Consider the following 22,530-nt stretch of genomic DNA (forward strand, 5'->3'; position numbering starts at 1 on the left):
GCACGGCCTGCACGGGATGAAACAGGCCCCCCACCCTTTATCACTCTCTTTATAACTCTGTGATTTGTTACTTCTGGAGTGCACACTTCTGCAGACTCCGAGTGACTCTGTAGAACTGTGCCTCTTCTCTCTTTACATACTTTTGAAACACAAGTTCTGTTTGACAATATTCTTCATTGCAGCTTAATAAAAAGACACCACACGTCTCAGTATTAGTCATTTGCAAAAATGTGAAATATCACACTGGTGGGAGAATCTTTTGCGTATAAAATACTTTGGTTTGGCAAATACGAGTCATTTGCATTGTTGGCCGCCTTCCTTGTCGGTGTGATCACATGTGAAGCAGGATTTGTCAGGTTAGCGGACCGAGTTATAAAGACGGCTGTGAACGGCAGTTTAAATCCACAGCGGTTAAAAAACAAAACAGTCGCGTGACTTGCATCAGGGAAAAAGAGTGCGTGACCCTGACCCTGACCTTTTTATACCATTAGAGGAACCCAGCAGCTGATCAGAGTTACACTACATCACATGTGTCAAGTGGGTTCAGTGGGGATGGTGTGTGAGCATAGACGACCCTAAACCGGACATCAAAATGTCCATTCCTCTAAGAGGCAGGCATTCTCCAAACACCACATTTGGTTCTAATGACTGCTTTGAATTTTTATTGAAGCTTATTTGTATCCTTGTAAAACTGAAGTGAGGATATATTGTGATTTAAAGCATGTAGGGACTGAAACAGTGGATTTGCAAGTGGTTAAGTATTCTGTGGAGGCTCTGAAAGGGAGATATCTTAGACCAGTTTGCATGTGTAACATATATTTCTTCTTCTATTACTACTATGCTGAAATGTCTAGCTCTCGATCAAGATGCACAAAAGAGTGTAACTAGATGATGGCCACTCGTCTTGGCACAACACTCCAGGCCGTGCCAAATGTTATGTCAACTCATGAGTCATGATGTGGCTTTTAAACGACTTGTAATGAATTCCTTTCAAATTCAAAGTCTTCATTTAAAACCAGTTTAGTAGGTTACAGAGATTGAAAGTGGTCATTACCCTGTCAGCCTATAACTACAAGAGAGACTTTCACAATTCTCCAAACTCTCGTCCAAATCTACACAGCAGTCAGCCTCGGTGATATACCTGTCACGATTTCACCTTTTATCAGCTGAATACATATGATTGTGAATTGTTTTATGTTGGTCGTTTATCCATACTTAACGCTGCCTGTGTTTCTAATCTTTAACAGTGAACCTGCTGGATTCTCGCTCTGTGATGGGAGACCTAGGATGGGTGGCCTATCCTAAGAATGGGGTGAGTATGACCATTGCTAAGATCTTTCAATTCTTGGTTGATTACAACAGAAGAAGAATACAATTTGACAAATGCTGTTGTGGTGACACCTACAACTTTTTAGTGTCATTGTTTCATGATTGGTTGTCTTTTTGGAGGCTCCTGTTGAGTAGAAGTATACAGATGTGTTCTTGTGGGTTTTTTTTTGTCACAGTCGAAACACCTTATGACATGAAAACAAAGCTATGTCGTTCAAATATCTGTATCGGCTTTCAGAAGATTCATTACCCATCAGCAATTACTTGACTCTCTAACAATAAACTTGCGTCCGTCCAAAACAGTTTCTGTAGTTTTGAGTTGTGAACTCTCTCTCAGCGTGTGACCAAAGGCACCTGTGACGTCATTATTTCACACTGAACTACCGGCTCTTCAATTGTTTTATCAAGGTTATTTCAGGTCATTTCATTACCAAGAACTCTCAGTTCATTATCAGGGTCAATTGAATTCATGAATAAGATGTTGTAAGTCACCGCGGGATATATTATTCTCAAGCCAGGAATTGAAATTCCATGACCAAGTATTCCCATGGGGAAGGCTAATTAAAGAATGACTCACTAGAGTTGGAAAACACTTATTTTGTGGTATTGTATATTGTGTTTTAATGAAAAAGAACTCTCATTTAAAATAAATGTATTAATGTATTCTGGAGCTTTAACACGACCTCGACTCAAGAGACAGTAGCTGACAGCCGAATCTGCCACCTTTTTGTTGTTAAAAATGAAATTTCCCAACCTCCAAGGGATCGATAGTGCTGCTGCGGTCGCTCTACACAGGAATTCATTTTGTGCATCCATTTGATCCACATGGCAAATCTCTCACATAGTCGCCACTCCTGTTGGCAAATATGCAGCTGTTACACGCCGGACCAATAGTGCTGACCGTCGCGTTTTGTCAGCTCTGGGTATTCAAATCACGGCCCACTCTGTGGCTGTATGTAGATGGGAGAGATAGTGCTGACAAAAGCAGCCGTATGCGCATTTCATATTAATGAAGATGTGATTATGGCATGTGGTTTCTAGAGTGCACCCGCATAAATAACAGCTTTCAGGAGGGACGGAGGGAGAGGAAAGAAAAGACGCGATAAGGCCATGTAAGGATCTCATAATGACATCCTCTCTTATTAGCTCTTGGGTTTTTGTTCAGCTCCAGTTTCAAGTGATTAAAATGTATTTTTTTTTTAATCTGTTCAAGTTGACTGACAGTGAAAGGACAAACATGTCTGACGAAATTAATAATTCATTCCCTGTTTGGCATTTTAAATGACAGACGTCATCGTCGTTGGCCATTATATTTCCCATCATGCTCAGCACATATACGGCAGAACCCGATCTGCAGCATACTCGCACGTTCTCCACGTGCACAAACACACATTTGGCAGCAACAATCTTCCGTGGCTAAATAGGACGTTGAGGAGGTTTGTTGAGGACGTTGAGGACGTTTGTTTCATCCCTGGTTTTCTCCTCCAGCCCCATCATCATCATCTCTCCTCTCATTCTTCACTTTTTGTTTTCACTTCTCATCCCCTGCCCCTCCCATCCTTTATAGTCCCCGAACATTCATTTTTACTCCCTTTTCCCCGTTTTCTTCTCATTCTTGTCATCTGCTCGTCTGTTCTTTATCTCGCCATCTCCTTTCCGCTGCGCTCTTCTCCCGAAGCTCCAATGTGCTTTGAAAGTTCTTGAAACATGCATTTTAGCAAACGAGAGATGGGAGTAAAATAAGGGATTGAAAGAGAAGTGTTTAAAACTTGATGGATGACCTTGAAATTGTTTTGACACATTTCAATGAACAGCGGGACACTGACGTAGTAGGTTGTAAAAACACAATTAATAGCTTAATTTTTCACTAAAAACCTTTCTCGCCTCATCTATGATGAGCTCCTTGAACTGTTTAGAATTGAGTGTTCTTATCTTCTGTGTACACAGCCTTCTTTATACACAAGCATATTATAAACTGAAATTATAAAGGCCTTACGAAGTGTCTCTTTCTTAAAAAATCTATTACGGAAGTCTGGCGATGCTGAGAGACAGGTGTGGAGAGATGGCGATCTGCACAAAGAGTGTGAGAGAGAACTCTGAGGAAACCAGGCTCCTGTGACCTCGCGAATAAAAGTCCTCTTGAATGCGAGTTCTTCATGGCCAGTCAAGAAGACAGTGATAAACTAGAGGACGAGACAATAAGATCTTAAAAGTGGAACTAGTTTCATTTTGTCTGCTACCCATGTCTCAGTGTATGATTACTGCAGCAGAACGGATGAGGTTGAAAGGGGTTTAGGTCGGAGAGAATAGAGAGAAATGGTGTGTGTACGTAGTTGAATGCAATTAATTAGTGCTTAATGATAATGTAGGACGGTATTCATAGGTTATTTGGCTGATGAAAAAACAACAAAGAGGATTATTAGGAAGAAAGCAACCGCCAACGTTTAAGTATTTAGCTTGAGGCTCTACATTTGAGCACATTTGAGTTATAGTTAGACGACACTGAGCTGGTATCATTGGAATTTCAGTTGGCTCATGAAAGGTTGCTTCCTCACTATTGCTGATCATTATGCATTTGGGTGGATGCTTTTATCTGCTGCTTCTTAAAGCATCTTGAAGGGAGAATAATACGTAAGAAACGTAAGAAAAGTCATGAAGGAAGGTGCCATTAAAGGGATGGATCCCACAATATGGATTATTTTATTCTGTCCATCAGTCTCAATTACCTCCCATTTTGCTCAGTCTTTATCCGAACATGAGTTGGCAATGGCCCCTGGGCCTGTAAAGATGCTGACACACCAAGCCGACCTCAAAGAACCTATTGACAGAGGCTGACTGATGACACACGTTGTGATGCCTCAATTTCTCTGTTTCAAAGAAGAAAATACAAAGACAACTGTCGCACGCCACGCTACAGGCCTCCATGAAAGGAAATAGTCTGCAGAAAAACCTTTCTTTACACAAAGACGAACAAGCCAAACGAGCCCACCATTCTCCCACCACTGTGAATCTGTTGAAATGGGCTTTAAGCAGAAGACGAGACTGTCTGACCCAAAGTTACAAATGAGAATGTTAAATTCGTTTTTTTTCTTTGCCTGATTCTGCTTTTCCACTGGGCTGAACGATTTGAGGAAACTATCTAATTGGGATTCTTTAAAATGTCAAAAATGATCTGACTTTCCCATGTGACATCTTCAAATGTCTTGTTTTGTGTAACAGTCCACCATCCTGAATATGTTGTGTGGTTCATGAATGTATTTTAGCATACCCCCATTGGAGAAGCTGCAACCAGAGAATACTTATTTTTGCTTTAAGAAATGACTTAATGACCTAATCGATTATTAAAATGGTTAACAGTTAATTCTCTGAAGAATAATGGACGAATCGCCGCAGCTGTAATTGCAATTTTTTTTCCGACCGACGTTGCAATTTCATTGTGAATAGTTTCTATAACTCAAACCCCAGTCTTATGCTGCGTTCACACCGGTCGCGTTGATTTTTTGACGCACTGCAAAAAAGCGTCCAACGCACTGCACAATCGCGTCCAACGCGCCGCCGGTCGTGTTCACACCAAACGCCGCAAAATCTCGTAGCGCCGGAGAGGGGGCGTGGTTTATCGTCCTGGAAGCCGTTCACCTGGCCGCCATTTCTTTCCGCTGTCAACCGTGAAAGGAATAAGGACAATTGCTGCTTTGTACGTGTTGTGGAAGTCCCTCAAACATCGGAATGCCAAACTCGCGCGTTGGCGATTTTGCGGCGTCCACCGCACTGCAATAACGCGTCCAACGTGCCGCGCCATTGCAAAATCGCGGCGCGCCAGTCTCATCGCGTCTGTGCATAGACTTTGTATGTAATCTCGACACGCGTCAAAAAATCAACGCGACCGGTGTGAACGCAGCATTAGTAGTTGTGATATACATATTGCAATAATACTGCTGGCTTTGGCCAAGTGTGTTATGTGCATTTTGTATGATGACATAATAAATTCATCATTGTCATTTTAGATATCGGACTGACAACCCTGCACTTAAATCTGCTGAAGTTGATGATGGATGATGAGCTCAAACAGTCTGTATGTTCGTGTGAGACGCAAAAAACAAAAGAAGCAAAACAGAAAATGAGGTGGAACCATGCTAAATTGGTGTAACTTGCTTTGCTGAACTCAGAAAGCTCTCTTTCATCGACCGCCTCTCGCTGATACAGCATGTTTAATTGACCGAAGATAAAGGCAAGCTAGCATCACAGGGGCTGAACGCACTGCAGAAATACTCTGGGCAATGGTGAGGCACAGGCGCTCAATGACGGCTAACAGTTGGCCCGACGTGTCAGGGTCCTGAACTCTCCGTCCCTAATGAGGAAGGGCAGCGGCTGTCTGAGCAGTTCAGTTTGCTTCGGGATTCGTTCTGCTGCAACTCGTACGCTGTTTAGCAGGCCTGGTTTTCCCTTAATGCACATGACGGTACCATAAGGAAGGGACGACAAGGTGGCGGGAGGAGAGGAGAGCGGGGCTATACGAGAATGGTGGAAAATCGCTAGAATAAGGTGTGACGGAAGGGATGATCGGGGACAAGGAAGAAGAAGACGGGAAGTCAGAAGCTGCAACTTGAGGAGGCTGAGATGGAGAAGGGGGGGGGGGGCAGTGTTTCTAGGTTAGACTTAAGATTGGATCGTGAAAGGAAGAATAGAGGACACATGGAGGGGAAACGATGATGGACACGGATGACATGAAGAGGCAGAGGAATGAGGCACAAGAAGAGTGATGTTGGAGTGAATTAGATGGGAGCAGAAATAGGGGGGGGGGTTCTTGTAGGGATAAGGAGGGAGAGGGACAGTTCTATCACAGTGTCATGACGGTCAGCGGTAATGGGCGGTAATAATAAGTTGGGGACAGCTTTATAGACTTAGAGCCAGGAGGGCACTCAGCACAGCCACAGGGGGTCTGCTGACGGATGTGACTCGCACGCAGAACACACACACACACACACACGATAGTCAACAAAACAAATGCACACTAATGAGGAGCCAGAGGGATGCCTATAGGGACAGTTCAGTGTTGAGGCTAGCGCTGCGTGAGGAGGTCTGAAAGGCCTGACTTTCCTGGAAAGCTCAAAGTCATCACAATCCCTTCCTTCTGCCCGTGACTACTCCACCAAATCTGTCCTTTTCTCCATAAACAATAGCCCTTTGTTGTTTTGCTGAAGCTGTCTCGTTTCTAGCCTTGCGAGGAAATGCATCGATGATTGTGGATATCATTTCATGCAACCTTTTTTAAAAGCAAAGGAGTCAAACTCCTGCTGACTTGAATGGAAGTGTGTGCGTCTCAGTGCTCTTTTCAAACTTGCAAATGGCTCCTGTTCGAGTGTCGTGTCAATTTACACCAGTAATCAAACACTGTTATTACAGTAGAGCTGCAAAGTGGGCTGGACTTCCAGTGGCAACAAAGGCAACCACACTTTATACACAGACACTGAAGCCGTTTGGTTCCAGGCATAACTGGAGAAGGTCGTCTGCTAAACTCCCTGCTGGGCTACCAATGATGGTGTGTGTGTGTGTGTGTGTTAAGCTGTGTAAAGCCCGGAGCAGCCTGGTGGATCTGTGTGATCTAACCAGTAAGAGGCTTAATGTCTGCACTTGGACTGACTGGGCTGGAGTCTGGGAGGGATCGGGACTCAGTCACACTCAAGCACCCACAGATCAGGTCTGTGCATCGACGGTGTGTACTTGTGAAGACATGATGGATTTAGTTTGACCTTTACCCAGGGCTATGTCTAACCTTTACTCTTAATAAACTAAGAGTCAACCCTCAAACAGCCCTTTGAAGAATTCAGGTTGGTTGAAGTTGAAAAATGTGATTCTAGGTGTGTATTTAGGAAATGCATATTTCTGACGACGGGGTTAGAAAGCGTGGGCTGAACCTTTTGCGGTTGTCGCTAACGGCTTATTTTGCGGCAAGCAAATAAGCGGCATCATGTCGTATCTGACCCGTGTTCAGTTTGTAGTTGTACTGTCAGCTCTTTGTCCACAGCACATAACAGGCAGACAGCATGGAATAGAAATCATTCAACTGTAAACTTTAATTTACTTACTAATTTGGTGTTCTCTCTTCCAAATAATCCAGCCACAGACCGATCCATTCATGACATAACATGAAATGGAAAGCTTTAGGATCCTCTTTACCCCGGGTATGTGCACCAACATTAATCGTTTGTTCGAAGGCTTTTAACAATGTAACAGGAGTGATCCTGTCATAAACTACAGATAGAACATAATCCAACAATGGGATCCTTCAAATCACACTTCAGGATACTCTCTTACTCATGATTCGAACTGGAAATGCAACTGATTTAGAAATGGCATATATGCAAAGTCGCCGACAAAAGTAAAACACTTTGTAAACTCAAGCTAATGTGGCGCTGAGAAACCTTTCTCTTCCACTTTGTTTGATGATCATTGAGAGATAAATGTATTCATTATTTTCATTTTTAGCCTGAGATTTATATCGTCAAAACTATTTTACAGTTTAAACAGTTTATTTTGGTAGTACTTTTATTACTTTTGATTTATGTGTGTTTTTAATTTAATATAATGCCCAACGACGATGACGTCTGTCATTTAAAATGCCAAACAGGGAATGAATTATTCATTTTGTCAGACATGTTTGTCCTTTCACTGTCAGTCAACTTGAACAGATTAAAAAAAAAAAAAATTTTAATCACTTGAAACTGGAGCTGAACAAAAACCCAAGAGCTAATAAGAGAGGATGGCATGTGTGTTTTTAAACACATGTCTAATAATACTTGACTGTACCTTGATTCATCCACAAATGGTTCAGGAAATGAATGATAATACACAGAAAAGAAAAGAGGCCGACGAAAGCAGGGAGGAATGAGAAGGGGAAAAAAAGACAAGTGGAGAACAAGACGGAGAAGAGAGAGAAAGGACAAAGACAGATGGTTGTACACGGCGACTCAAGCAAGGGTTGATTAATATGGGCTATTAAGCTATAACACCAGATCATAGTCTGGTCCCTCTGGCCATATTACAGTGACATGATGAAGCGCCTGTATTAGCCATGGGAGAGTGCTGGTGATGCAGATAATAGCCACCTCCCAGGAGACTTGCAGAGGGAATTAATGCTGCTGTCTGACACTCACACACACGGGCATAGATGCAGACGCTCACACACACACACACGCTTGAACACTGACAGAATCATTTACATATATGCACACATACAGGCAGGAACCAACACACACACGCTTTATGGAGGTATGGCTATGCACTACACACCGATGAACACACCTTTAAGGGCAGGTTAATCATTTTTTTTGCTGACAACTTCATGGTAAATGCATATACACCCCATAACACTATCTCATTCCTTTCTCTCTATTGCAGTAGGAGCAAACGAGGTGGAAGGGATGAGGATTATTCTGCTATCTAGCCACACACACTCTCTCTTTATAATTTCCTCGCCAGTGTTAAGCCTCTCAAACAGGTTTGCGTAGCTCATTCTGACTGCATCTCCATGCGTCTCAATTCATCACATGTGGGTATTATTCAAAATACTCTGATATTGGCACAGATAACAGAGTTTTGTCGATACCATTACTGCAAAGTATTGTACTTGAGTACAATTCTGAGGTTCTTGTACTCCGTTCTCTGTCTCAGTGGGAGGAGATCGGGGAAGTGGACGAGGACTACGCTCCGATCCACACTTACCAAGTGTGCCGGGTGATGGAGCAGAACCAGAACAACTGGCTCCACACCAACTGGATCCTGACCGAGGGCGCCCAGCGGGTCTTCATCGAGCTCAAGTTCACCCTGAGAGACTGCAACAGCCTGCCCGGCGGGGTCGGGACCTGCAAGGAGACGTTTAACATGTATTACTACGAAACGGACGGGGGCGAGGAGGAAATGGAGGACGGAGAGATGAGCGATGGGACGGGGATGACGGAGGAGGAAGACAGGGCGATGAAGGAGAGCAGATACATCAAAATCGACACCATAGCGGCCGACGAGAGCTTCACCGAGCTGGACCTTGGGGACCGCGTGATGAAACTCAACACGGAAGTCCGCGATTTAGGTCCCCTGACTCAGAAAGGCTTCTACCTGGCTTTTCAGGATTTGGGGGCCTGTATCGCTTTGGTGTCGGTGCGCGTTTTCTACAAACGCTGCCCGCTTCGAGTGAAGAGTTTGGCCGAGTTCCCCGACACCATCCCGGGCTCGGAGGCTTCGCAGCTGGTGGAGGTAGTGGGCCGCTGCGTCAATAACTCTCTGCCTTTATATGAGCCTCCCAGGATGCATTGCAGCACGGAGGGAGAATGGCTGGTGCCGATCGGGAAGTGCGTGTGCCAGCCGGGATTTGAGGAAATCAACGGATCGTGTCAAGGTAAGAGGAGGTTTGTGTGCAAAGTGGTGCTCGTACAAATAGTTTATGAACTGATTACATTTTCTTTCTTTTATCGTCACCAGTCATTTTTAAATGTGAGAATTTCCAGCTTTTTACTTAAAATCGTCTCCCAGGGTTCACATTTTTGGTCTTTTTTGGGTTTGTCGGTGCGTGCCGGTTTGCTTTGGGTTGCCATCTCCATCCCGTTTGTTTCTTTTTATATCCATGCACACGTTTGTTTTTAGTATTGTGTGCTTGAGTGTGTGCACAGACGGGTTTTATTCTTTTACTAAGAGTGTTTCTTGCTTATGCGTCAGTCTTAGTGGAGGAGGGTATTCCCCCGAGCCCAGCAGCACTTTGCTGCTCTCATCCAGCCGCTGTTCTGCTCCGAGTCGAGCCCAAAAACTCCCACCGCCGACCTTAACTGCCATTTCCACGGGCGCCCAGGGCCGCTCTATTTTCCTCCCCTTCACTCCTCTCCAATCTTCCTCTGCGCTGTCTTTAAATTACTCAATTTTCAGACCTGAACACGAGACTCTACTTGCGCAAACCAAGAGCATCTCTGAGTGGCGTGGCGAAAAATTTCAGTAAGAATTCCAGAGAAGTTATTACAGCGGCATGGAGCTGCGTGGTATGGAACATCGAAATGTGTGGTTGCAGGTGTGCAAGGGAGCATTTCACAAATCAGATTTTCTGTTGAATTCATCACACCATGCCTCCAGAAGTAAAGCATGGCCTTTTTAAGATGCAGCATATGTCTTCTAAAAAAAAAAAACTAAAAAAAAACGTAGTGTAATAAAGTGTGCACCATCTCCAGCTTAACTTTGTCAGACATGGAGTCTCTGTGGGAAGATCATTAGGAAATAGCTGTCAAGTGTGCCACTGGCCTGCCTGGAGTCACACTGCCACCGACTGTGCGGTAACACAGACCTGTGGCTGATGAGGCAAAAAAACGAACAAATGCAATAAATATCTCTGGCGTTTTCATTCTGTGCTGTGTATATCAGGAGTATTAAAAAAATAAATAAAAATGTGTGTTTTGTCTCTATGAGAGAAGCATCTTTGAGGATGTTGTGTTACTGTATACTGGAACATATACTATACGTGTATAGAATAAAGATGTATGCACTTTAGAATTACTCAGAATACGAAGAATTACACATAAAAAGTAGTAGTGTCATTAAAAAAAAGCTTTTTGGGCTCTTGGATTGGACTGGCTGTCTGCATTATTGGCAACGTGCTTTAGTTGTTGACATCCTGATGCTTGTACAGTAGTACACCAAATACTGTAGACTGCAGTTTTGTTTTCTCCAACTGTCGGTTGTTTGGATCACCGACCACCTTGATCCAGACTGAAATATCTCAAGAACTAATTCGATAGATTGGCAGGGATTTTGTACAGACGTTAAAGCTCCCAGGGGTTGACTTTTGTGCTTCAGACTGAAACACACACACGGGCGGCAGTGGCTCATGGGGTAGAGAGGTTGGTGGTTCGATCCTTGGTTTGCTCCGTGTCCTGTGCCGATGTGTCTGTGAGCAAGACACATCCCCGAATCGCTCATCGGACAGTGGCCCTACGCTTCACACTATGAAGCTCCAGGTACCCCTCTAGCTTCAGGTTGTGCAGAAATGCATAGTTTATAAAGACTATATATTTTGCATGTTTCCCTGTTAGAGATGTAGATATATTGTGAATATGCATGTGTCATAAACACAACATGGAGGAAACAGCTTTTCCGTTTTCATTTTCTAGTGGGCAGATGATGCTAAAGTATATCATTCACAATGTTCAAAAGCCTCGTTGGATCGAACTGTATTCACACTTTTTCATAGATAGAAAGAAAACAAAAACAACACTACGCGTGTGAGAAAGAAGTGGTCTGTGTCTGTATGGAGCTGATGAGTGCAGCAGCGAAGATTAAAAGAGTGTTTTTTTGTTTCATGAGACATCAGTTAAAAAAAACCCTTTTCTGGTGCAGACCGAGATTTAAAGAGACAGACAGAAAGCGGTATTCCCTTTGAACCTCTATCCGCCAAAGTGGTGTGAGGGTGTCTGCTTGATGACGATGTGATTAAAGTTTTGCAAGACGCTAAACGTCCGCCTCGCGACCGGTTTTTCGCCGTCATTTTGCAGCAGAGCAATGTTTTTGAGCCAGAACACCTGTCTGAGTAGAACACCCTCCAAGCAGTTATTGAAGCGACGAGATGATTTTCAGTTTCGGATGCAGATGAATCCGACGGCCTTTGAAAGTGTCTACAGAGAGAAACATGGCAGGATTTCCTCTCTCTGAGCTTTGTAACCATATGTGTTCTTCTCTTTGGCAAACACTTTTTCATGTGCATGTCGCTCGCTCACGTCGGAGTATTAAGTGTTTTGAAAGCTTTCCTGGACTCCATACTGCGAGGAGTTATGTATTCAGTCTCTATGTATTTTAGGGCTGGTGTCTGCTTTTCAGATGTGAACGTTCTGAACATCTGTCTGTCTGGATATGAGAAGCTGCACTGGGTCTGGTGGTTTCATCCCCGCTCTATTATGTCTATTTTGCCCTCTCAGTGAATGTGTTTTAACAAAGACATGCAGCATTGATGATGACAATTTTCTATTTTACAGCCTGTTCAGCCGTTTGTTAGTGCTTTAATAAGCATGGTTGTCTTACAGTAGTCTGAATCAGCGGGTTGCAGGTCGGAGTACAGTACAAAGTGAGAGAGAATGTGTGTTGATCCTGGTTGTATTGGCTGCATGTGCTGCCTAGTGGAGCGTGGTTTAGCGCAGCCTCTGTGAATGTAGGACAGAAATCATTGCGTACAGTTCTCCCTCCCCCTCTTTTGTCTTTTTGTCCTGTCTCACGTCTTGAGTTCTTTGTCTCACTCATTTGCTTTATGTCTACACTCTTCTGTCCTTCTTCCCCTGTCTTTCTTTTCTCTCACTTTATCTTTCTGCGACTGCCTATCACTCATTGCCTTGCCATCCCTCCCTCTTTCTCTTCCTCTTTACTGCTGCCACTTCATCAGCACTCTCCTGTCTTTTACACACACACACACACACACACACACACACACACACACACACACACACACACACACACACAATATGACAGTAATACTCTTTTATAGAAAAAAGAAATCTCCCCCCATTAACAATCTTATTCCATCTTATTTACTCTCTTTCTCTCTCTCACACACACACACGCACACAATAGTACATCTGTGTTTATGGAATACATTTAACCACAATACACCAGCATTGTTGGATTTGTGTTGTTATTCGTTGCTTTGTTCTGCTATTGTCCAGACTCAGTGTTTGATTACTTTAGTATTTTTTATTATTTACTCCTATGACATCGGAGGATTAAACTGATCATCCGTTTCCATTGTAGCAAGAGTGAAAGACACAGACAGTACACACATTTACATACGAAGTGTGTGGCGATGCCGTCTCCTCATACCGGAGATGTCGGGTATTGTGTCGGATGACATCTCACGACATTGTATGTGGTTGTGTGAGATGTATAGATGTAGGCATAACTTTAGCTGGGGTAATTGGTGATAGCCTGCAGCACTGTCAGCCCAGCGAGACTGAAGAGATGGGGAGGAGCATGCACGGCTAGATGGATGGCTGGACGGGGAGGATGGGAGGATTACAGAGAGGGGAACGTGATGGCAAAAACAAGGGGACCCAAGATAAATGGAAGGTTTCTCACCACAGGGTGTGAGGGCAGAGAGACAGAGAGATGGATGAGTGTTGTTTCAGCGGTGATTGCAATAGAGGAAGGATAACTGAGGAGAGAAGTGGGCAGATGGATGAGGGGGGGGGGGGTGGTGATTGTAGATTGAGTTCAGCCTCGCAGATGTGATTTAGGCTGAATGAACACTAGAAGGACTGTGGGAATAACAGCTGAATGGTTTGGATCATATTCATGGTGCGATGTTTGCATTGAGCATGATGAATCAATTTGTACATTATTCTCAACCAATTTTCTGTCATTTCGTTAGCATTTGTTTAAAGTGAGTTAAGAAAGAACCTAGTTTGTAGTCTCTGCTGGCAGAACTGCAGTAAACCCTCTGCTGGATGTGGCTTCTCTATCTGACCACCAGTAATGGAAGATGAAAACCACAATACCATACTACAACCAGACTTTGATATAAATTCACCATGATTACATTATTTATTAATTTTTTAAACTCATGATTTATCAATTGTATTTGTTTGTTTTATTGTATTAACTATAGGCAAATGTAGCTGAAGATGTAGCAGCATGCTGACTCGAAACCTGGATGAGGTGTTTACATGGCACATTATCTTAACAATCGTCAGGTTGGTCAGTGCTAGTTTAAGATCTTTCTGGCACCAGGATATGTCTATAAGTGACTATAAAACAATTGTAGATGAAAGGTTGAAGGGTGTGTTGCCTTGAATGATGGAATAATGTCACATGAGCTGACTGAAATGTTTTAATGCCACTAAAAAAAGCTCAGTGACGCACTGTAATGATGGAATAAGGGCTGGGATCCATTGTTGGTTTCGTGGAATAAGGGCTATATGGGATGTTGGGAAGATGAAATAAAGGCTGAATGGAATCCTGGGATTGACAGCTTGGCGATGTTTGGATTCAGGCTGCACTGAATTCAAGTGACAGAAGAAAAGACTTGGAGGTATAAGATGGGCAGCGAAGTCGGGGGGGGGGGGGAGTTGGGGGAGGACGAGAGTCAGCAGAGAAGAGGAAAAAGGATGACAGAAGATGAGGAATGCGAATGACAACGAGGACGACTGATAGTATCATCAATTCAAATAATTGCACGAAATGATGCGCTGCCGCTCACTGGTAGAAGAACAAAAAACCACGGAGTATTCCGTTCCTCGAGCGTCTTCTTAAGTGTGTCATGCCGAGCTGGATTCCCCTCGACAATGCTGTGTTTCAGTATCCGGGCTCCCCTGATGTTGCTCTGTGTTTGCCTGCCTATCAGACGTCACTGCAGCATTATGTCAAACTGGATCTGGTCATGGTGGTGCTGCTGCCATCAGACACTGTCCCACTGGCGTAGCAATGCGAGGAAGCTTCCTGCCTTCTCCCTCCGCGGAATTATGGGATAGCGAACGAGCGTGTTTCAGTGCGGGGCCTGCGGTTGACGGTGACGGGGGTATTACAGTGGCTTGCGTAACACGGGGGTACACGCATGATCGTGGCGGCATCTGCCATTTTCAATATGTGCTGGTCAGGGTCTGGCTTCCAACACCTCCTTGCTGTGGATTGCTTTAGTTGTTTCATTCAGTTGGTCAGTTATTGAAATATTCACAAGACACAGCCACAGGTAAAACAAGGTATTTATTCCTCGTTTATTTTTTGCTCATCTAACCGTCATCTATCGTTGATCGATGTATATTTTCAGTGTTGACAAATCAAACCTCTGTCGTGGTTGCAAGAGTGCAGCCTAAACCTTTGATCTGAACTCGCTCAACCTGAATGGCATCGCTAGTCTGGTATTTGCTCCCCTGTATCTATCGTCGTGTGCCTTTTTTGAATTCTATCATTTTGAGCTATCTGTATTCAGAAAGCCTTACTCATCCCTGAGTTCCTCAAGAGACAGAGGAAGCATGGGGAATCATAGCGCAGAAATCTGCAAGTGGCAGGAAGCCTCTTTTGGTTCCGTCATCTCCTGAAATATGACTCGACTGGATTTATTGCATAAAGAGCTGCCATTCATCTTTTAAGATCCTGTTCAATTGGAAGCTGCGTCCGGACTTCTTTCAATACACTACTCTCTCCCTCTCTCCTCCATCTTCCTCCCCAGCCCGCTCTCCATCACCCCATCATCTCAACGTGGTGATGCTGTCATGACAACTAAAGTGCTTCCTGAGTGCTTGTTGGGTAAACTGACTTTCCCAGAAGTGCTTCCTCCCTGTTCCCCTCCCCCCTGCTAACATGCACGCACATTCACAAGTTTTTTGTTATACTTGTGAGGACGTTAATTGACACAGTGCATTACCTAGCCCCCCCCCCCCATCTTCAGCCATAACCAACATAACTAGGTGCCTCTCCCCATTCGCCCTAACCTTAACCGAAACCTAATTCTAACCTCACCACTGAAACCAAGTCTAAACCCTCAAACACCTCTTTTAAAGAAATGCGGGCCAGCCGCAATGTCCTCACAAAGATAGAAGCGCACATAGACGCACACATTGCTGCAGTTGGTGAAATATTAATAAAATGCTTCATTCAGCAGAGCCAGCTTCTTTCCATGAAAGCCTGGTCGTCTCCAGAGTCCCAGTCAGCGCTGGCTCGTAGGACTGGTTAGACTGGTAGTTGTGGACGCTCCTGATGCATTTAGGTCAGGAGATTATTTTCCCAAATGATACGCTTTGACAGTTGTTGTTGAGGTTTTTTTTTTCGTTTTCTCCTTGCACCTGTTCTAGAAGTCTGGAAGAAGGTGAAGTTGAAACACATGCACACTTTGATTGAGATGGAGCAGAATTTAGGTTCGCTATGAATATGCATGTTTTACTTTACCTTACTGGCACCCTCCTCACTTTTTGGAAAACAAAAGCTGTATGAATGTCTGTTTGCCTGTTGCAAATTCAAACTTTGACGTTGTGAAAATATACAGCCACTGTAAAATATCCTGGCTATACATTTCTAATGCAGACGCTGCAAAAAAAACCCCAAAAAAACCACAAATCTCTAAATTACCTGATCATTTATTATAACATCTGCCTGTTTAGAAATACATCAAAACACATTTTCCTGGGAATGGAATGAAAGTGCAAACAGCATCTGGGTGAGTTTAAGTTGGGACTTACAGTCTCCACATGTGCGTCTGCAAACACATAGCAATGTAATATCCATGTGCAAACGGAAACATGAATGGTCTGCATAAATGGTTCAAATGAAATTATAATTCGATTCACAACCGATTTCATTCCATGCGTTCCACATACTTACGTCTGAGCTGACAGCGCTCCACCTCCAGCACACGTCTCAGGAGTGTTGTGATGGCGCTGAGATCCTGACCCTTGCACACCCAATCTGCGGGTGCTTGTAATTTGTGTTTGCAGTTGAACCGTCCATACATTTATCAAGTACATAAAAATGCTGAAAAGGCAATATAACATTTCAGTCTGGTGTCGTCGTTGTTCAGCATACCTTGACACTTGATTTCACATTCTGATGTATTGCTGATGTTTAATCTACTGGGGCAATAAATTGATTTCAGTTGGAAAGCCATTGTGACCTGCTGGACCTCTGGGTGTCAGCTCGTGGCCTGGGAATAAATGGGTGCTGAACAATGACCCTCCTCCGCCACCCAAAAGACAGGAAACCCCATTGACTTGATTGTATATTGTTGTGGTATGATCATCTGGCTTTGTTTGTGTTCACACACAGGCATACGTGAATGTGAGCATGCATCGCCACATGCACACATGCGCACAAACACAGCAATGCAACAATAATGCATGAAGGTACGACACCCTCATTCATGCAAACGCACAATTAGACGCTCACACACATGCTGTGTTTATGTTCCTTTAGGCCAGTGGCTCGCTGGGGGACAAATGCAGGAAGAGGATATTTACCATGTTTCCTTGCCTGATTTATTGGTTCACAATGGTATCGGTTAACAACATGGGCTTTGTGTTGAAACTCGGCTTCACCATTTTTGTGTTTCTTCTGTCAAACTGTTTACTTGCATGCCAAATACTGCTGAATCCGTGTACAGTTAGAAGAGTGACAGGAAAGATGGAAATATGAGTTCATGTCACGTTCGATAAATAGTGCGAGACGTTATTTTGTCTGACCGTGAAGCTCTGTTTGAAATTCAGTTGTGGAATGTAACAACGGTAACAATAGTTCAAATATAGTTTGTGCAATTAAGAACAATTTTGAAATATGTGTACTTTCCGCGGGCATGTCCATTTTATGCTACTTTGTACTCCACTTAATGTCACCGAAATATTGCACTTTTTATTCCACATTTACTGGCCGACTATAGCTGCACTTACTCTGCAGAACCTCTTCACACGACTTACGACAAGCTTGTAACATGTTGCATTACTATGGATTAAACTACCCAACAGCATAGATCAAATTAGCTCCACTTTAACCAGCATGCACATGCATAAGTAACGTGCTAATAGTACACTATTTCATGACGTAACAATGCATACATGAGGTGTACTTCGATTATTTTAGTGTGTTTGCGTCTGTACTTTGAAAGCATTGTTTAACGGAGTATTCACACATTTTGGAATTGCTACTTTTATTCATCACTGCAGACCGTTTTCTACTTTCCATTTTCTTCAATGTAGTTAGCCAACTACCCAACTGGCACTCGTCATGTCTCCAGAAGGTTGTGAATACTGTCCCTTCATCCAGTGATTATATTTCTGTTTTAGGAATTTATTTTAATATTTGCATCCTTGCTGTGTCTTAGCTCGATATAAATGAATTTAAATCCAACCGTCTGTTGATACAACTTTAACTTCTGTCCTGTCCCCCCCCCCCCTCCCCCTTTGAGTATGCATCTCTCCCTCTGCCTTAATCGCTTACTCCCTCTAATCCCACCAAACGACAGCCAGTCATATAAATCAACATGTTTACAATGAAATGTTTCCAATGAAACGCTCGTTAAGAGGCATCAACGGACACCGCTGGATCCTGAATTGCCTGGGATGCCAGAGTGTGATGCATATTAATTAGGTATTAACCTCACACACACACACACACACACACACGCAAATGCATGAAGGCACATTAGTGTGTGTTGCATATTAATTACCTATTACCCTTTTGTGCTGTGCATTAAAAGCTGCGTGGCATCAGAAAGACAGCTTGCCCAAGGGCACATGCAAACACACACACCCACACACACACACACACGCTAACACCACCAACACTGTCTATTCGCATTGGCATTCTCAATGACGAATGAGCCATTTCAGTCAGCCGCCCATGACCACAACTAATCTCACCGCAGCAAGTGTGTGCTTGTCAGTGTTTGCTCGCATTCAAAGATGCATGAGTGAGTGGGTGTGTCCCTTTAAGACAATTTAACAAGTAAAGCACCTCATCCAGAGATCTAAGCCTTTCCTTGCATCTGGAGATGTTTAATTTCTAGGAAATCTGACAGGATGATTAATAAAGAGATGATTAAAGTGAAGAAAATAGATAACTTCAAAGTAAAAACAATATATATATATATATATATATATATATATATATATATATATATATTTAGCGAATACAACTGTAGGTTTGAGAGTTGAAATGTATGGTACTGCTCATTTTAAAAACTAATCTGTACTTCATTTGCAATTTTACTAAAAACATACAAATATGAACATGGAACGAGATCAAGAGGTCACAGTTGGCCATACCTTTAGGGTGATGGGCATTTCATTCATCTTTAAACAAGACTCAAGAGTCAACAGCAATGCTGACGTCTCCATCACCATCTCTCCGTAGCTCAATGTTTACAGCAGTCCTTTGTTCCACCATGATGGTAGATGGTCTTTGGAGTTTAAATGAAAGCAGTAAGTCACATGCACAGTAATCCAGTTTCATAAATGTAATTTAAGCAACTTGTTGGTTTTTTGGTTTTTTCCCGCTCTTTTCCTGAGCCTCCACATGGACTTTAAGACTACCCTTCAGTTCTCAGATTCCACACTGAACATACATGTTCTTATTGCCTCTCTGTGGCAATTTAATTGCTTTATCTAACTATCAGCCTTCAGCTGGCTGCCCTGACCCTTATGCCCTCTTTTGCCTGTGGGTGGTAAATCCGTAGATACATAATTAAACGAATACAGTCAAACGGAGCATGATATATATATATATATATATATATATATAGTTAACCCCGCCCATGTCACATCTCACAATGCATGCTCACTTCCACGCGTGTTCTTTGTCCACTTTTCCTGTCGAGCAAGGATGATCTATTTATCCAAAAGGGAAAATGAGCTAGAATCAATGATAATCAATACCATCTACACCGTTGGCTCGTTTTAGTCAACTGGTATTGACTTTCTTTTTCACACCAATTTGCACATTTTAATTGCAAATGTTTATATCATTCTCATAATCATTTGCAACTTCCAGGGGAAATGAATGCATTATTTTTAATTTCACCAAAATATGTCATATAATCTCCACATTATGTCTACTTGTCTATGCAAAATATCTATTCATCAGGCTGACTCTTCTATCTCTTCAGCAGTAACATTTTTCAGCAAACTAATGCAGTTTTATGTTCACCCTTTGCCAAGAAGAACCCGGGATCAGATATGGAACATATTTAATAATATACGATATGTTTCAGGTGTGTATGTGTGTAATCTGTAGTTAGAAAGAACATATATAAAAGTGTTACCCCACAGTGACAGCCACTGTGGCCAGCAGACAAAAATAAATCCACAGAAGCTCAAAACTTCATCAACAGGAAATCCAAGTAGGAGCCATCAGAGTATCACACTGTGCCCCATGCATACTGTTTGATTGACAGGGGATCTTCAGGGAGTGTAGCAGAGCCACACCAGGTGGTGAGAGTTTAGCACCAAAAATAAAACAATGATAGTTACACTGGCATGATATCTGACCATACTATCTCAAATTATGAATCTGTTCAGGGGGTTTTCCATTTTTCATGATTTCTTTTATCATGCTGCTTATTGTCTACTTCACTGCCTGCATGTGTGCCTGTCTTTGTGAAATGAGCTGCCACCCCATGTTTTATTGATTTGGCCATGGGGGGTTTTGAGGATGGAGTCAAGGAGAGCTGGACACCAGACGATGGCAATACATCTGTATGCAACCATAAACGTGTGCGTGGCAACGGGCTGAAGCAGACAAAGGATCAAGTGTGTCCTACTGCCCTGAATGCCTCAGCCCACCACGCACACGCACGCTCTCATGGAAGGTGATACGGTTCTACATCATTAGGCTGCAGCAGAGTAAGATGAAGTAAATGGACATTCAATAAAAATCATGCATTTAATACCAATGCATCCATTTTTTTCAGCATTTAACAAAAAATTCAACGGCAGCAAAAGTCAAGCATTTAGACCATCTTTTCACATCTGAGTAAAATAAGCCCAAAAGACATGTCTGTGCTTTGTCGAGCATGAATCATGTCATCAGCTGCATTGCTATCTGCTCATTCGAAACTAGGCCAGCTTCATGAATGCCTCAAAAGCAATGTCTTGAGCCGATCAACTCGTAATTAGTCTGTGTGGCAGCCTACATGCTAAGCCAATCCACGCATACACACAAGGCCACACAGAGGCTTCTAGTGTGTGTGTGTGTATATGTGTTTGAAGCGTGTGTGTGGGAAGCAGAGGTGAGACACAGAGCGATCCAGGGCAGAGGGAGAATTTTTCAGGCCTAATGTTCCATGACAATGGACCAAGGTTCCGTCAAGGGGAATCAGAGCTATTGCTGCCTAACGCCTGAAACACAGACACACACAAATCCCCCCCCCCCCCACACACACACACACACACTCCTCCTTTGTCTCATCTCCTCTCTTCCCACCGTTCTCTTCACTCGTCTTATTTGCTTTTCACCTACTTTTCCCTCCTCGATTAATTGTCCTTCTGTCCTCTTACCTGAAGTTCAATTATGAAGTTGTTAATCCCAGTTGCAGCCTGAATGGGCTTCACAGCAACCACATTAAAAAAAAAGAGCGCGTGAAAACAACAGCTCCTAACCTTTACGCCCTTCGAGGACGAGCATAGATCATGATATCTCCTCTCTTATGTCCTCGACTGTCTCTCTGTCGTATGTATGTGTAGAGCTCTGCTCATCGGCAGTCCGATATCCCATCATCATTTCATCCTCTATTGCGTCGGTCTATTTGTATCCGTCAGGGTGCAACAGCAAAATCAGGAAGAAAATGATGGCGTGATAAGTCGGTAATTGGTCGGCTTGGGGGCGCAGCCATGGCGACAGAGGTTGATGATGTATTCTCCCCGTGTTAACATTCCGAGTGTGTCACCCCGCTGTCTACCTGCCCCACTTAGATCAACAGAGTGTATGTCTGTGTGGGAGGAAGAGAGATTATGTCTGTTTCAGTGCTTGTTTGTATATTCCCATATGCGGCCGGGTGGGTACAATATTGTGCAGCAGATGCCCGTGATTCTTAAGCAGGTGATGTTCACTGAGTTGAAGACTATGAATAAGAAGGGAAGCTCCGCAATAGGAAAATAAATAATCTTTTTTTTTTTGATTAAGATATAAAAAAAAAACAGAGGAAGAGAGCTGGGGTTGGACAAAAGAAATAACCCCCCGAGGGAAATGAGAAGAAATCAGACTTTAGAAGGAACAAAGAAGAAATACAAATGTGACAGCCGAATGCTTCTTTAATTTCATCCCTGCAGCTACAGCGGTATCTCTGATGTGAAACCTGAAAACAACCACAACCACCCAGGGAAAATGTCGATGCTGACCTCCTTTTTTTTTTTTTTTTTCCTAAAGAACTAACCATGCTGTCCTGCTTTTTCTCTCCCCCACATTTTTTTCTTCTTTACCCCCTTCCCTTTCCTATTTGTACGTCTTCTCTTATCATCTCATCTTTATCCAACCCAAAACATCCCATGGCATCCGCCCCCCTCCCCTCCTCGTCTTTCAGTCTGCAAAGTGGGGTTTTACCGCTCGCTGCTGGAGTCCTTGGCCTGCAGTAAATGTCCACCCCACAGTGTGGCCAGGCAGCCGGGAGCCACTGCTTGCAGTTGTGAGGACGGATACTACAAGATCGACTCCGACCCTCCCAATATGGCCTGCACACGTGAGCATTTATATTTGCACATGCATTTTACA

The 22,530-nt window shown here is 43.3% G+C and overlaps 1 protein-coding gene across 1 annotated transcript in view; it reads left to right on the forward strand.

The window, feature by feature from the left end:
- Nucleotides 1-1,258: 1,258 nt before the first annotated feature.
- The window catches only part of epha5 (EPH receptor A5), a gene marked incomplete at its 3' end in the record, with an annotated part of 47,730 nt that continues 26,458 nt past the window's right edge, over nucleotides 1,259-22,530 (forward strand). The window contains exons 1-3 of the mRNA XM_079289286.1: nucleotides 1,259-1,312; nucleotides 9,001-9,721; nucleotides 22,343-22,498. Coding sequence (XP_079145412.1) covers nucleotides 1,274-1,312; nucleotides 9,001-9,721; nucleotides 22,343-22,498 — 916 coding nt within the window. The 5' untranslated portion in view covers nucleotides 1,259-1,273. The remainder of the gene's footprint in view (nucleotides 1,313-9,000; nucleotides 9,722-22,342; nucleotides 22,499-22,530) is intronic.

The sequence above is a fragment of the Melanostigma gelatinosum genome, assembly GCF_949748355.1.
Source record: "Melanostigma gelatinosum genome assembly, chromosome: 18".
Lineage (NCBI taxonomy): Eukaryota > Metazoa > Chordata > Actinopteri > Perciformes > Zoarcidae > Melanostigma > Melanostigma gelatinosum.